The 13,495-nt window shown below is 38.6% G+C and overlaps 1 protein-coding gene across 1 annotated transcript in view; it reads right to left on the minus strand.

Moving 5' to 3' along the window:
* Window positions 1-13,495, minus strand: part of MORC1 (MORC family CW-type zinc finger 1) — a gene marked incomplete at both ends in the record, with an annotated part of 181,031 nt that overhangs the window by 28,008 nt on the left and 139,528 nt on the right. Inside the window, one exon of the mRNA XM_080696508.1 lies at window positions 3,598-3,667. Within this exon, the coding sequence (XP_080552634.1) occupies window positions 3,598-3,667 (70 nt within the window). The remainder of the gene's footprint in view (window positions 1-3,597; window positions 3,668-13,495) is intronic.

The raw sequence follows: 13,495 nt of genomic DNA on the forward strand, positions 1-13,495 counted from the left end.
AAGAAAAAGAGTAAAATTTTGAGAACCACACAAAACTGAACCAAAAATAATACTGGCTGTTCGTTAACTACCTTTATATAATTTGGATTTCTAATCAAACATCCATTTGTAAATTGTACCAATTTTTTAAAAATTTTGTTGGTGCATTATATTCATACATCATAATGGGGTAAAACACTTGTGTGGACATACATGTACACATCACTGATTTAGCCCCTACCCAATTCCCACCCCATTCCCTCCCCATCCCTCCTTCCCATGCTTGGCTTAGTGGTTGACTTTGATATGTTTACATTGTGTGCTTTAGAGAATTTCCTTCTTCCTCCCATCCCCTCATTTAGGTTGTCTTGTTTGCTCCTCTATAGGATTTCCTTTTTCATCTAGAGTTCCTCCTATGACCCATTTAATCTTAAGGAAATTTATAATAATTTTAATGAAATATATATAGTATATGTAATAAGCCAAGAGCCTCTGTAACTGTATTGGGTCATTTTTATTGGTGTTTGTTATAAGTGTATGGATGACTGATCAGGACTACTAAGATTCCCTAGTCTTCCCAACTTCTGCCAAAACAAACTCCTATCTTTCTTCTAATATTGCATTCTCTCTCATTTTGGGTACAGGTTCAAAGATATCCTGACAGATTCCATTGAAAAATATATCTTCAGTAGAGAACTAAACTTTAAATCAAAAGAAATCTAGAGTCATCTAGTGGGTGTTCTCATTCAGGAAACTTCAGAATTATAATACATATGTTGAATAATTTGATTTGCGTCTATAATAAGTAGAAATCCTAAATTCTGCTTGAATTGGTTAAATGTGTCTTGGTGACAGTATAAGCAATAAGTCAGTATTGCTTTTTCCACCTAGCTCAACAATTCTTTGTTATACCTGCCCAGGAATCTTGTCCTGCTAAGTAAGCCTCTGTCAACAAGTCTAGAGCTATAGAAGTCCAAGTAAACCAGGACTGCAACAAAGAAGCTTTGGATGGTGGGTGAATGTCTGAGGATCTGCAAAGGTCCTTTATTTTTTTTTTTATACTAAATGATTTTTTATTTGTAAACATTTTAATATTTTTTTAACAATTTTTTTATTGAACATAAATAGTATACATTTACACTATATTTGGTGCCCTCTCCCCCCCGCCCCCGTTTTCTCTCCCCCCCCACCAATGGTTGGCCAGGTTAACCATGTCTTATTCATAATTTTACATATGTTCAGGTGAAGATGCTCCTTAATCAAGATCGGCCTTTCTCCTCTCCTATCTTTCCATTAAAACTTAGCTAGTATTTCCCCTCTAATATCTGGGGTCCTACTGGTATCCTTTGTGTTTTCTAGTTTGGGCATATTAGAGGAAACATGTGTATCTTCTCCTTCTGTGCTTGGCTGATCTCACTTAACATGATGCTTTCCAGGGCTTTCCATCTTCTTGCAAATGATATAATTTTGTTCTTCTTTATGGCTGAATAGAATTCCATTGTGTGTATTTCCCACAGTTTTGCTATCCATTCATCTGTTGATGGTGATCTGGGTTGGATCCATATTTTGGCTATTACAAATTGTGCTGCTATGAACATAGGTATGCATATGTTGCTGTATTTCTCTGAATTCAACCCTTTTGGAAAGATACCCAGGAGTGGTATAGCTGGATCATATGGTGGATCTATTCCCACCTTTCTTAGGAATCTCCACACAGATCTCCATAGTGGCTGAACTAGTTTGCACTCCCACCAACAGTGTAAAAGAGTTCCTCTTTCCCCACATCCTCGCCAGCATTTGTTGTTGTTTGATTTCTTTATGCTTGCTACTCTCACTGGGGTTAGATGAAATCTCAGTGTAGTTTTGATTTGCATCTCCCTGATGGCCAGTGATGAAGAACATCTTTTCATGTATCTATTAGCCCTTTGTATCTCTTCTTTTGTGAAGTGTCTATTTAGTTCATTTGCCCATTTCTTGATTGGGTTGTTTGTTTTGTTGGTGTAGAGCCTTTTGAGCTCTTTGTATACTCTGGATATTAGCCCCCTATCAGAATGGTGGCTGATAAAGATCCTTGCAAAGGTCCTTTAAATAAATCAAAAGGGAACAGGTAAACAGAGGTTTTCCAGGAACACAGTAGGTACAATTAGCTTTACTCACTGGCTTACATACAAAGTTAAGGTTTTTTCTTTAATTCAATAGGTAACTAATTTGTAATTGCAATCATTTGAAAGTATTTCACAACTTTTTTCCCTGCCAAACCCAGGATGAGAATTTGGAATTAATTTCAGGATCAAATTATATTAACAATTTTCCATTATAATCTTTAACTACAATAGGACTACGTTTGAAGGCACAGTTATAGTTTAAGAGATTGGCTTTAAAAGAGATTGACTTTAAAATTAAGAGATTGTTAAACAAAAGAAATCCTGATTACAGAATTACAAATTATCATAATTAAGATGAAAACATGTGATTTCTTAGGGATCTCAGTGAAGAGTTCAAACATAAATTTGTGAATGAATAGCGGATTAGGTTACCTAAGCAACAAAATATTCAGGAAGGGAGAACTCACCACCAAAAGTGAACAGAAAATGATGGCATGGATCGATTCAAAAGAGGACTGGGAAGGATGAAGCCAAACAAGCTGAGACTCACTAAGGAGACTAAGAAGGATTTTACAATATACTGCACAAAAAGTCAGTGTCAATAAAAGTGCTGCATGTGTTGCTTGAGCCCAGTGATACAATATTAAAATAAAACAGAGAATGACATAATTATTATTAATAAAAGAATTACAGTAGCAAGGATAGATGGACACTAAGAAACTAAAACATTCTGAGTCTGATTTGTTCCTGTTTCTTTCACCAGGAGATGATTGTTGGCTTGATTATTAAAAGATGGCATTCTTGTGCTTGAAACAAGTTCAAGTCTTACCTGAAACAGATTCTATCCCATGGATATGAAAAGGCTAAGAAATACATTTGTTGAAATACCCTTTAAGGAATCTCAGGAAAATCATGAGAAGCAGGGAAGAGACTACAAGAATGAAATAGGAAATTCCAATAATTTTCCAAGCAGATTCTGAAAATTATAGACCTGATATCACTTTTCAGCAAAGTTCTCAATCGAATTCACTGTGTAGTGTGGGACAAGTCTGTGGAAGTTCCAAGAAGTGTGGCAATTTTGGAAACAGTGTTGTCAGCCAGGAAATATCTAATCCTTCAAAACAGGTGGAGTTAGCAGCTTTCTCTATATCTCCTTCCACTTAGGAACAACAAATTTAGTTATTTTATCCTAGGGATGGAACCCAGGGAACTCTACCTCCAAGTCCTATTTCTTATTCTTTATTTTGAAACATAGTCTTACTTAGTTGTGGAGGGCCTCGCTAAGTAATTGAGGCTGCTGCAAACTTGAAATCTTCCTGTCTCAGCCTCCTGAGTAGTGGGATTACAAGTGTGCACCACCACACCTGGATAAATTTAATTTTTTAAAATCTAAACTGCTGACAAACTTTTGAATTATATCTTGGGCCATCATGCATTGAAAACGGCTTATTAAAAATGCTATATTTGATAAAGGTTCAAACATTATTATCTATGTAAAATGAAGGCATTTTACCTTTGCTTATGGGAGGGACGTCCTTTTCTTCTTGTTTCAATAAAATATCAGGATCACTCTTGTCCACAACCTGAAAGATAAATTCTTTATTCAGAACTCTATAACTGGACATGAAGGTACACACTTGTAATTCCAGTACTTGGGAGACCGAGCTAGGAGGATAGCAGGTTGGAGGGCAGCCTCAGCAAGTAGTGAGACTCACATCAACCTAGTGGGACTCTGTTTCAAAATTAAAAAAAATAATAACAAAATGATTGGGGATAAAGCTCAAAGGTAGAGTGGCCCTGGATTCAATCCCCAGGACCAAAATAAATGAGTAAACAAACAAGCTGTATAAAACATAGAACACATTATAGGGTTGAGAAAACAACTGAAAGATCAGTACCCATGTCAGAGAAAAGAGATCAGAACTCCACCAGCAGTAAAATTATGCAAACGTTTTGAAGGGAAAGAATGACACATGCTCCAGGAAACAATATTGGGCTGCATCTCAAGGATGAAGGCATTATCGGTGTCATGTTTGCTCTTATCATTTGCTTAGAAGGATTTTTATATCTACCAATACTGATAGGTTTTTAACACACTTTTGTTGCTGCATGGCAACTACACACGGCAGCGAGGTTCAAAGTGATCCACTCTAGGTACACACAGCACTTGGTTTGTTCCTCTCGGATCCTATCCTCTCCCCTTCCTCCCGTCCTTACACGTTAGAGAGATGATAGTGATACTTCAGATATCCCATCTCAGAAGTCAAGGGCTTTTTTTGAGGTACTGGGGATGGAAGCAGCCTCCTCAGAGCTATACTCCCAGCCCTATTTTTTAGTCTTTTTATATTCAAAACAGGGTCTCATTGACTTACAAAGGGCCTCCCTAAGTAGCTGAGGCTGGCCACAAATCGTCATCCTCTGGTCTTTGCTGGGATTACAAGTGTGTGCCACCACACCTGGCTATGTAGGAATATTTTTAAAGTGATGTCTTGCATTGATTACAGCAATGTCTTCAACAAGTGAGTCAAGTATTTGACTCACCAGGAGCTGTCATTAAGCCTCTGCTGTTTTGAGGAGGCTCTTTACACCCTGTAATGCTATAAGCAGAAATAGGACAGGAGCTTAGTACCAGTGAAAGGAAAACTTTGGGGAGACTGGGTCTGGAGTCAGAGGCCTCAGAGCATGACGGATGAGTATGTGAGGACGGGAATGGGGAGTGCACCTGGAATGTTGGGGGAAGGGCCGGCTCATCTCTGGACAGCACCTCAGGGTGGCTGCATTAAAGCATCTTCGGAGCCTCCCTGTGTTGACTGCAGGAGCCAGAGCATTGTGGTCTGGGGTCACTGCTTGTGTGATGGTGGGAGCAGAGCTGGTGAGGGGGTGTGGCAGATGGAGGGATAATGGTTCTGGGTGACATAAGTCACATCTGCCATTATTTTGGTTCATATAAAACATATTTTCAGCCAGGCGTGGTGGCGCACGCTTGTAATCCCCGCACTTGGGAGGCGGAGACAGGAGGATCAGATCGCGCAGATTCGAAGCCAGCTGTGCTGGCTTAAGAGACCCTGTTTCCACATAAAAAAGTATAAAAATAGGTCTGGGAGTGTAGCCCGTGGGAGTGTAGCTGGAGGTAGAAGGGCTTCCAGGAACCCCAGTATCACCAAAAAAAAAACCCAAAAAAAACCCATATTTTCAGAATATAGTTCTTTAAATGAGGGAGAGGAAGGGAAGGAAGAAAAAGTAGGAAATGGAGGGAAGGGGAAGGGTGGGGAGGAGGGCAGGGGAGGGGAGAGGAGAGGAGAGGAAAGGAGAGGAAAGGAAATGAGTATGTTTTTCAGGGGGAAATATCCAGAAAGCCCTGTTTATGTATTTTGTAAATCTATGAGACGTTAGCGAAAGTAGGAGTTAAAAAAAAAAAAAGAAATGAAAAGGGGAAGAACATGGAAAGAACAGAGCAAATGTTATGTGCAAATATGGATGTATAACTATGAATATCATTATTATGTGTGGTTATAATATACCAACAAACCTTAAAATTAAGCCAGGCGTGGTGGCGCACGCTTGTAATCCCAGCATTCTGGAGGCTGAGTCCGGAGGATCGCAGTTCAAGGACAGCCTCAGCTACTTAGTGAGGCCCTCTGCAACTTGGTGAGACCCGGTTTCAAAATAAAGAATAAAAAATAAGGCAGGGGGTGTAGCTCGGAGGTCGAATGCCCCTGGGTTCCATCCCCAGACCCCCCCCCCCACACACACAAAGTTAAAATCAAAAAGTGAATAAAGCAGGGGTGAGGCAAAGGCTCCCATCTGCTCCTCGGTCTGAAGTCTGTGAACACAGGCTGGCATCTCTGTTACCTGGCATAAGATATGGAGTGGTCAGTTTTTCAAAACCTATTTATTGTGTATGTATCCTTCTCCTTTCATGCTCCTTCTAACCTGATTTAACAAACATGGTATGGAGGGCAGGTCGACCTACTTTTTCTTCCCCTCCCAGGAAGCAAAGGCATACTTGTGCACATACTTGAAACAGAGAAGTTTCTAGAGTGCTGAGGGAGGTTACATGTAGCCTCGCAACAACATAACTGTGTCACTGTCTATCACTTCCACTTTCTATTCCACCCAAAAGAGAGAGAGGGAGAGGGAGAGGGAGGGAGAGGGAGAGGGAGAGGAGAGGAGAGGGAGAGAGAGAGGGAGAGGGAGAGGGAGAGAGAGAGGGAGAGGGAGAGGGAGAGGGAGAGAGAGGGAGAGGGAGAGGGGGAGGGGGAGGGGGAGGGAGAGGGAGAGGGGGAGGGAGAGGGGGAGGGACACGGAGAAGCCTTGCAGGTACAGGAAAATAAACAAAACTGCTTGCAAGCTACTATTATCCATTTTAAAATACTTTTTATACTTATAGTATAAATAAGTGCATATTCTAGAAAGCAATCAAAATGTACATTTTATAAAGGTTTGTTTTGCAAAAATCTTGAAAGTGGCTTTAAAATGAATGGCTTACTTATTTCCAATGTAACATTAAACTTTAGTTTTCTCCTGGTGAGTTGATGCATAAGGAAAATCTACATAATGTGTCTCCAACTTTGGCCTAAATATTTATTGAGCAGTTTATAAGCTGAATAGGCTATTTTCCACAGCAATTAACAACCACCACAAGGTAAGTGAATGAAAACAAATACTGAGTGCCTTTAGTTATAATCATTTTGTTATAATCCATGATGATCTTACTCACTATGTGTTATAATTTTTCTCTGATAGCTTTTTCTTTTGATGAAACTGAACAAGACAGAAGTAGCCAAGATTAGCAAAAACATAGCCACTCCCAGTAGAGGACATTTGTTGTTAGTGTTATTAACACAGCTTCATGAAATTAATTATTTTTGCATTTTGTTGTTTAGTTCTCTGCTTTGAGCTCTGTCTTGTCGGGGCTATTTCCATTTGGATGTTATATGACAACGACAGGAAAGATGTTATGTGTATAAAGATTTACTATCTCTGTGGAGCGACTTGTTTTCTTTTACTTTTCTATACTTTCATTATTTCTTATATTGAAAATACAGAAATGTTTAAAGCATTTTGATAAATTCACTGTATACAGTATTTTCTTTTAAATATCATGTTGTACACATCTGATTTCATAAGATGTTGCCTTCTGTTACAGTGTAGTTGTATCTTTGAGAGTCTGAATATTTTCAAGGTGAGACAGGGCATGCAGCAGTTCTTTGAAGGTGGTATCTGTATATTTCTATTTTACTTACAAAGCTCTTTCACACATTAATTCATTTCGTTATAGAAATGTTCTTCACTTAGGCTTAAATGTGGTTCATACTCTACAGTTTACAGAGATCTCTTTCCTAATATGTTTTTCCTAAATTATAAAATGGATAACACCTCCCACACAGTAAATGAGATTATAGTTAAGTCTTAACATGAGATTTAAGACTCCTTAATTACAATTATGTTAACAATGAGCAGGGTGGGATTTGTCAGTTCTCTAAGGGATGTAATGGATGGATCAGCAGAATACCATAGGCTCTATTTTGTAAAGTACCTACTTAGGAAGATAAATAAGGAATAAACAAGTTAGAGAAAAGGGAAAAAGAACATGCTTCTGACAGCTGTGTTTTAAGGAAATGTAAGAACTGGATAATATCACTTTACCTGTTTCTTTCCTTTCTACTCCTTTGCCCTTCTACCTCCCTCCCAAGTACATATATTATCATCAAAGACTCATAAAAACTACCACCACATCAGTAAGTGCCTTTTTTTTTGCTCAATTCAACAGTTCTTCTCTGTTTTCACTCTTCCACAGTTAGCATTATGTTTTGGACCTTTCTACTACATTAAATTATTCAACAAAATTGAATTCCTAAAAACTACTGCAGAGAAAAATTCAAAATCCAGTCTTTATGAAGTTTATTTTCTAGTGAAGGAAAAAGATATTAAACAAAGAAGAAGATAAATATATAGTATATCAGGCGATGTAAATTCTGTGAAGAAAAATAACAAGGTAAGGCCATCTCCTAATACCATAGGTTCCTACATAATCAGCCCCTTTGCTCTTTTCTCACTCCCCAACTCCTCTTTTCCCCCCAACATGCCGGCCATCATCCTCTGTCAAAGTCTTTGGCTTGTGTGCTACAGACTTGTTTATTCTCTCATCCTTTTGCTAGTCTTTCCTCAAGCATCTCCTCGGTGTCACCATTGGCCAGTCTGCCTAAAATTACAATGCATGTTCACCATATCAGACACATACACTTCCTATTCCCTTCCTGGCTTCATTTTTCTCCTTATCACTTGCCATCGTCTAGCATACGAATGCTCTACTTACTCACTTTGTCTACTACCTGACCCCCCACTAACGTAGAAGCCCCATGAGTGTATGGCGTATTGTCTGGTTTTCATTCCCTTGCTGGATCCCTAATTTCTGTGACAGTAAACTGAAAGCGCAGAGAATCAAAGTAAAAAAGGAAGTTGTGAAAAGATGTATGTTGTTGATAGTGGTTGTGGGGATGCCATAGGTAGTTGAGCCCAGGGAGTAGAAACTACAAAGGAAAAGGTTCCAACTTACATTACTGTCGTCTCATTTTTCATTATAGAACTTAGTTGTTGCTACATTTATGGAATATCTATTATGGTGTTGGAAGCGAAGGAAAGTCCTCATGGCTACAGTGAAGGAAGAAAGGGAGAATAATGGAGTTGAGATCTCCAAAGATGCCAGGTCAGCTCATCTAGAGGCCTGAGTGCCACATCAAAAGAAGACAAATTTTGTTTTATTAAAAGAAGCCATTGGAGGATGCAGAGCAGAAAGATGGCATAATAGGACTTATACTTCAGATGGAATACTCACAATTTTAGTTGGTGAGTTTTAAACCAAGAGAGACAGTAAGATTATTTATAGAGCTATGCTGTTGCTCTGGTTAAAAATATGTTGATAAGGAGAGAAGAGGAGAGGAGAAGAGAGAAGAGGAGAAGCAGAAGAGGTTCTACTTATAAAGGCTGATTCAGTGAGACTCATTGTGGATTGAGTTCATTTATAAAGGAAATAAATTCAGGACAATTCCCAAATAACCAAATGGTGGTGCCACTGATTGAATTAAAGAAAAATGAATAAATCTCTCCAACTCTTTCCTCTCTTGATTTCTACAGACAACTATGTCTAAACTCTTCCTGAGTAGTTTAATTATATTTTTTCCTGTTCACTTTCATCTCCTCAACAAACTTGTTAAAATTTCAGGAGGGAAAAAAAAATAAATAAAATTTCAGGAGGTTAGGCTTTCAAACTTTATGTAAATAACAGCTTCATCAGCAGCACCCAACCTAAATTTTTACCTCCACTCCAGTTATTTCCAACTGATCTCATGATTCTTCTACTTGAAGATCTTGTTGAAACTTCACATTTGAAATCTTTGTTCACTTAGTGGGACCCTCCGGGTCACTCCTCTTATTTTCTATTATTTTCCAGGTTGTCATCTAAACACTGCTTTGATTGTTTTATTTTACTTTACTTTATTTATTTATTTATTTTTGCAGGTCTGGGGATGGAAGCCAGAGGCATTTGACCTCCGAGCTATACCTTGCCAATTTATTATTCTTTATTTTGAAACAGGGTCTCACTGAGTTGCACAGGGCCTCACTAAGTAGCTGAGGCTGGCCACAAACCATGATCCTCCTGTCTCAGCCTCTCAAATGCTGGGATTACAAGCATGCAACACCACGCCAGGCTTGCTTTATTTTGTCTTCTATATTCTTTACCATATTGGACAACTATCTCCCCAATTTTTCTTGTTTTCCTGGATTTTTTTTTATACACAGGCAGCCGAATTATTCCTGTGTTTTTTATTGTTGTAATTTTCTTTAGTTTCTTATCTTTCCAGTCTAAGCAATTACAAAACCTGATTTTTAAAAAAAAAATCTTTATGGTTAGATCTTTCTTCTCACTCAGAAACTTCCTTCAGGTCCTGCCTATTTACTGTCTCAAGCACAAACTCTTTATGTGTCTTTCAAAGCCTTTTTCAATGTGACTCTGAGTTATCTAAACATAATGTGTGTGTGTGTGTGTGTGTGTGTGTGTGTGTGTGTGTGTGTGTGTAGTACTGGGGGTGGAACCCAGGGGCTTTGCTACCTCCAGGCTATACTCCCAGACCTATTTTATACTTTATTTAGAAACAGGGACTCACTGAGTTGCTGAGAGCCTTAATAGCTGAGGCTGGCTTTGAACCTGTGTGATCCTCCTGTTTCAGCCTCCCAAGTGCTGGGATTACAAGTATTTGCCACCATGCCTGGCTAAGCATAATTTTAATATTGCCTATAAACTTCCTCTGTTATAACCAAAAGGTTGTCTTCAGAATTCTTGCTTTAACAAGAGTTTGTTGCCCGATGCAAAGGTTCTCTTTCTAAAAGTTTTATTTATTTTTAAGACAAATAATAATTCCTACTATTTCAAAACACCTCTTTTATTATTCCAGGAAATACTGATTTCTTCCTTTTTCTGAACAACTATTAACGGTAAGTCACACAACATTTTTCTCTTGAATTACTCAATTACGCCTTCGATCCCTATAAAAGGTCACTCTTTAGATCTTCCCCTTCCTCCACAAGGCTATTTTACTTTCTTGGTTTTCATTCTCCTGGATCACCCAACTAAATGCTGAATTTGCCTTCTTTCGAATTATAGAAGTGGCTTTAAAAAATATTTCTCATTATACAAAGAATTCATTCTATCACAAGTAAGTCAGCCTTTAATTCTCATCACAGTTTTAAGACTATTCTTATTCTCATTGCAGGTATTTAAAAAAACACAAGCAATCAAAGCCTAATATAACTGGCAAACAGCATGTAGGTCTGATTTTGAAACTGGGTCAGTGTGTCAGAGTGCAGACTATCTCCTTTTCATAACAATGCCACTGGAGGTTTTGTAAAACTGTCTTCCAATTTTCCTTTTCTTTCACAGCAAGGAACCTTAACTTTTCATTGTCCTTCAAAATCTCTAACATAGTATTGTCCAATAAATTTGTCATGATTAATTGGCTCATAGCTCCTTCCACCTCACACATTGGCCTTGCATATTAGACTCATTACAAGTGGCTCAGGAGAAGCTCTTTCCCATTCGAGACTGTTCCACATATTTGTTCTTGTGGCTGCCTGTTAAGTCTGTTGGAGAGTTGATGAATGATGCTGTGGGGACTGAAAACGGATACGTTTTCCTCCAAATCTCTTGGGGTAGCTCTGCTTGTATGTTGTAAAAGGAATCGCATGAAACAAATGGTACCATTAGCAACGATCACAACAGGTTTATGACAAGACAGCAGTAGCATCATCAACCAGGGAAGTTGGTGGAGAAATGGTCTTCTTTTGCAATGAAAGCAACTTCTACACTCCAAAATCATGTTATTGCGATATCCAGTGCAAGTTATTATGATGCAGATTCCTATGGAAAATTTTCTAGGAGTCAGAAAATAAGGTGTATTTAAGCTGACTGTGGCTGCTTTCAGGATTCACTATGCAGGTAATCTGCTATTCTTCTTTACCTGCCTTTGCGTGACTTAGACACCTTTTCACTCCCACTGTCATGTAACATGGATGCCCCAATGGGATACCTGTAGTTGCTTTTTTAGTTGTTTTTGGTTTAGTTTTTGTCCACTAAAAAGCATAAACCTAGACATCAGTGTCTCATCTGCTCTTCCAGACATTTTCCAATTTTTATGGCATGCTGTGGTATCCCTGTTAGTAATTCAGGGATCCAGACAGTGTTGATGTCTACTCTGAGCTGAAACGACCTCTTCTGAGGGTGCCCCAAAGGGCCAGCCAGGTGCAACTCATAAAAGACTTAGTTCAGTTCCGAGACAGAGAGATGGTTCCATCCACTCCCTCCTTTATTCACGAATCTTTTTTCTTGAGCCCCAGAAAGTGCTACACACTGTTTTAGGCACTATCAATTACATCTTTCACCATAAATACCATCCAAACTCTTTTTTTAATTGCCAAACTCTTAAAATACTTATGGCAGGGGTGATCTGGCCATCTAAAATGTCTACAGATTAGGAAAATAAATCTGCCACTCTTCTCTCAAGGCTAGATGCAAGAATTTTAAAAAATGGCTACAGAGGACAAAAGAATTAGTTCAATCACAAAGGTGGTATTATTTCTGTTATTAAATAGGCAGGCCTAATATTACAATATATAACCACACCATAGATATTCTTTTTTTTCTTTTTTTTGTGGGTGGGGGGAGTTACTGAGGATTAAATCCAGGAGCATTCTACCTCTGAGCTACACCTGTAGCCCTTTATTTTTTTAATTTGAAACAAGGTCTTAACAAACTGGTGAAAGTCATGCTAAGTTTCTGAGGCTGGACTTAAACCTGCAATCCTCCTGTTTCAGCCTCCCAAACACTAAGATTTCAAGCATTTCCCACTGTGCCTGGTTCCATAAATATTCTTTCATGATTTAGCAATCTGAGTTTGCTTCTTACATTCATAATAGTAACTGAAATATTATTACCATAGGTTATAAAAATCATAAAGTATAATTATCTGAGGAAAAGGTAAACACTGCTTCATATTAGCATCAAAATACGTATACAATGTCATTTTGCAATATACATCTCACCAAGGTGAATTAAAACATGCACATGTGTAATAAAGTTAGTAACTTCACCACTCTGAATTGAGTCTTTTCATATTATTCCTACTCAACCTCTCAACTCTGGATTTCCTCAAACTGAGTTTCTTTAGATTTATCCTTTGCTTTTCAATCATCTGTTGTGGTCCGGCAGTATCATTTTTCCCAGCTGACTTTCAGAACAAACCCTCCAGGATGTTTAGTCTCTAGAGTTGCTTCTTATCGCTCATCTTGTGACACAAGTTGAGTGGGCTGCTTAGTCCACGGGGTGCTCTAGTCCCACTGCTTCATCTTCATTTCTATGGCTTCTATGAAGTGTCGTGTGGTAACAGTGGATGAGACTGCACCACTTGTGAGGGCTGGGACACGAGATGCAGCCCCAGTTCTAGGGTGATATGGAGCTCAGATGTCTACTCCTTCCATGAAGTTGAGTTGAACAGCCAATTTATCACAAGGCAGTGCACAGGAGCTTTTCATTGAACTTAGGAAACCCTTTGATGACAACAGGGTTGTACAGGGCACTTCTCTAGTAACAGGAGAACTATAGCAATATTTACTAGATCCTGATTCCCCCTGACAAAGGTAGGCCTGCTGATAAGATATGCTGTGCAATGACTTCTACTTCCTTCCCATTTGGGAAACTTGAACTTTACACGAGTTTGCAAATGCTTGAGATAAAAATAAAGTTCCGAATATCAAGTATTCATTAAAACAGAGGGCATAAAATATGTTGTGAGCAGCAAAGACAGGAAATGAGAGGATTTTCTGGAGGCCAAAGGTAAGGTGACACTAGCTTATGG

Source organism: Muscardinus avellanarius (genome assembly GCF_963383645.1).
Source record: "Muscardinus avellanarius genome assembly, chromosome: 5".
In the NCBI taxonomy this organism is placed as follows: domain Eukaryota; kingdom Metazoa; phylum Chordata; class Mammalia; order Rodentia; family Gliridae; genus Muscardinus; species Muscardinus avellanarius.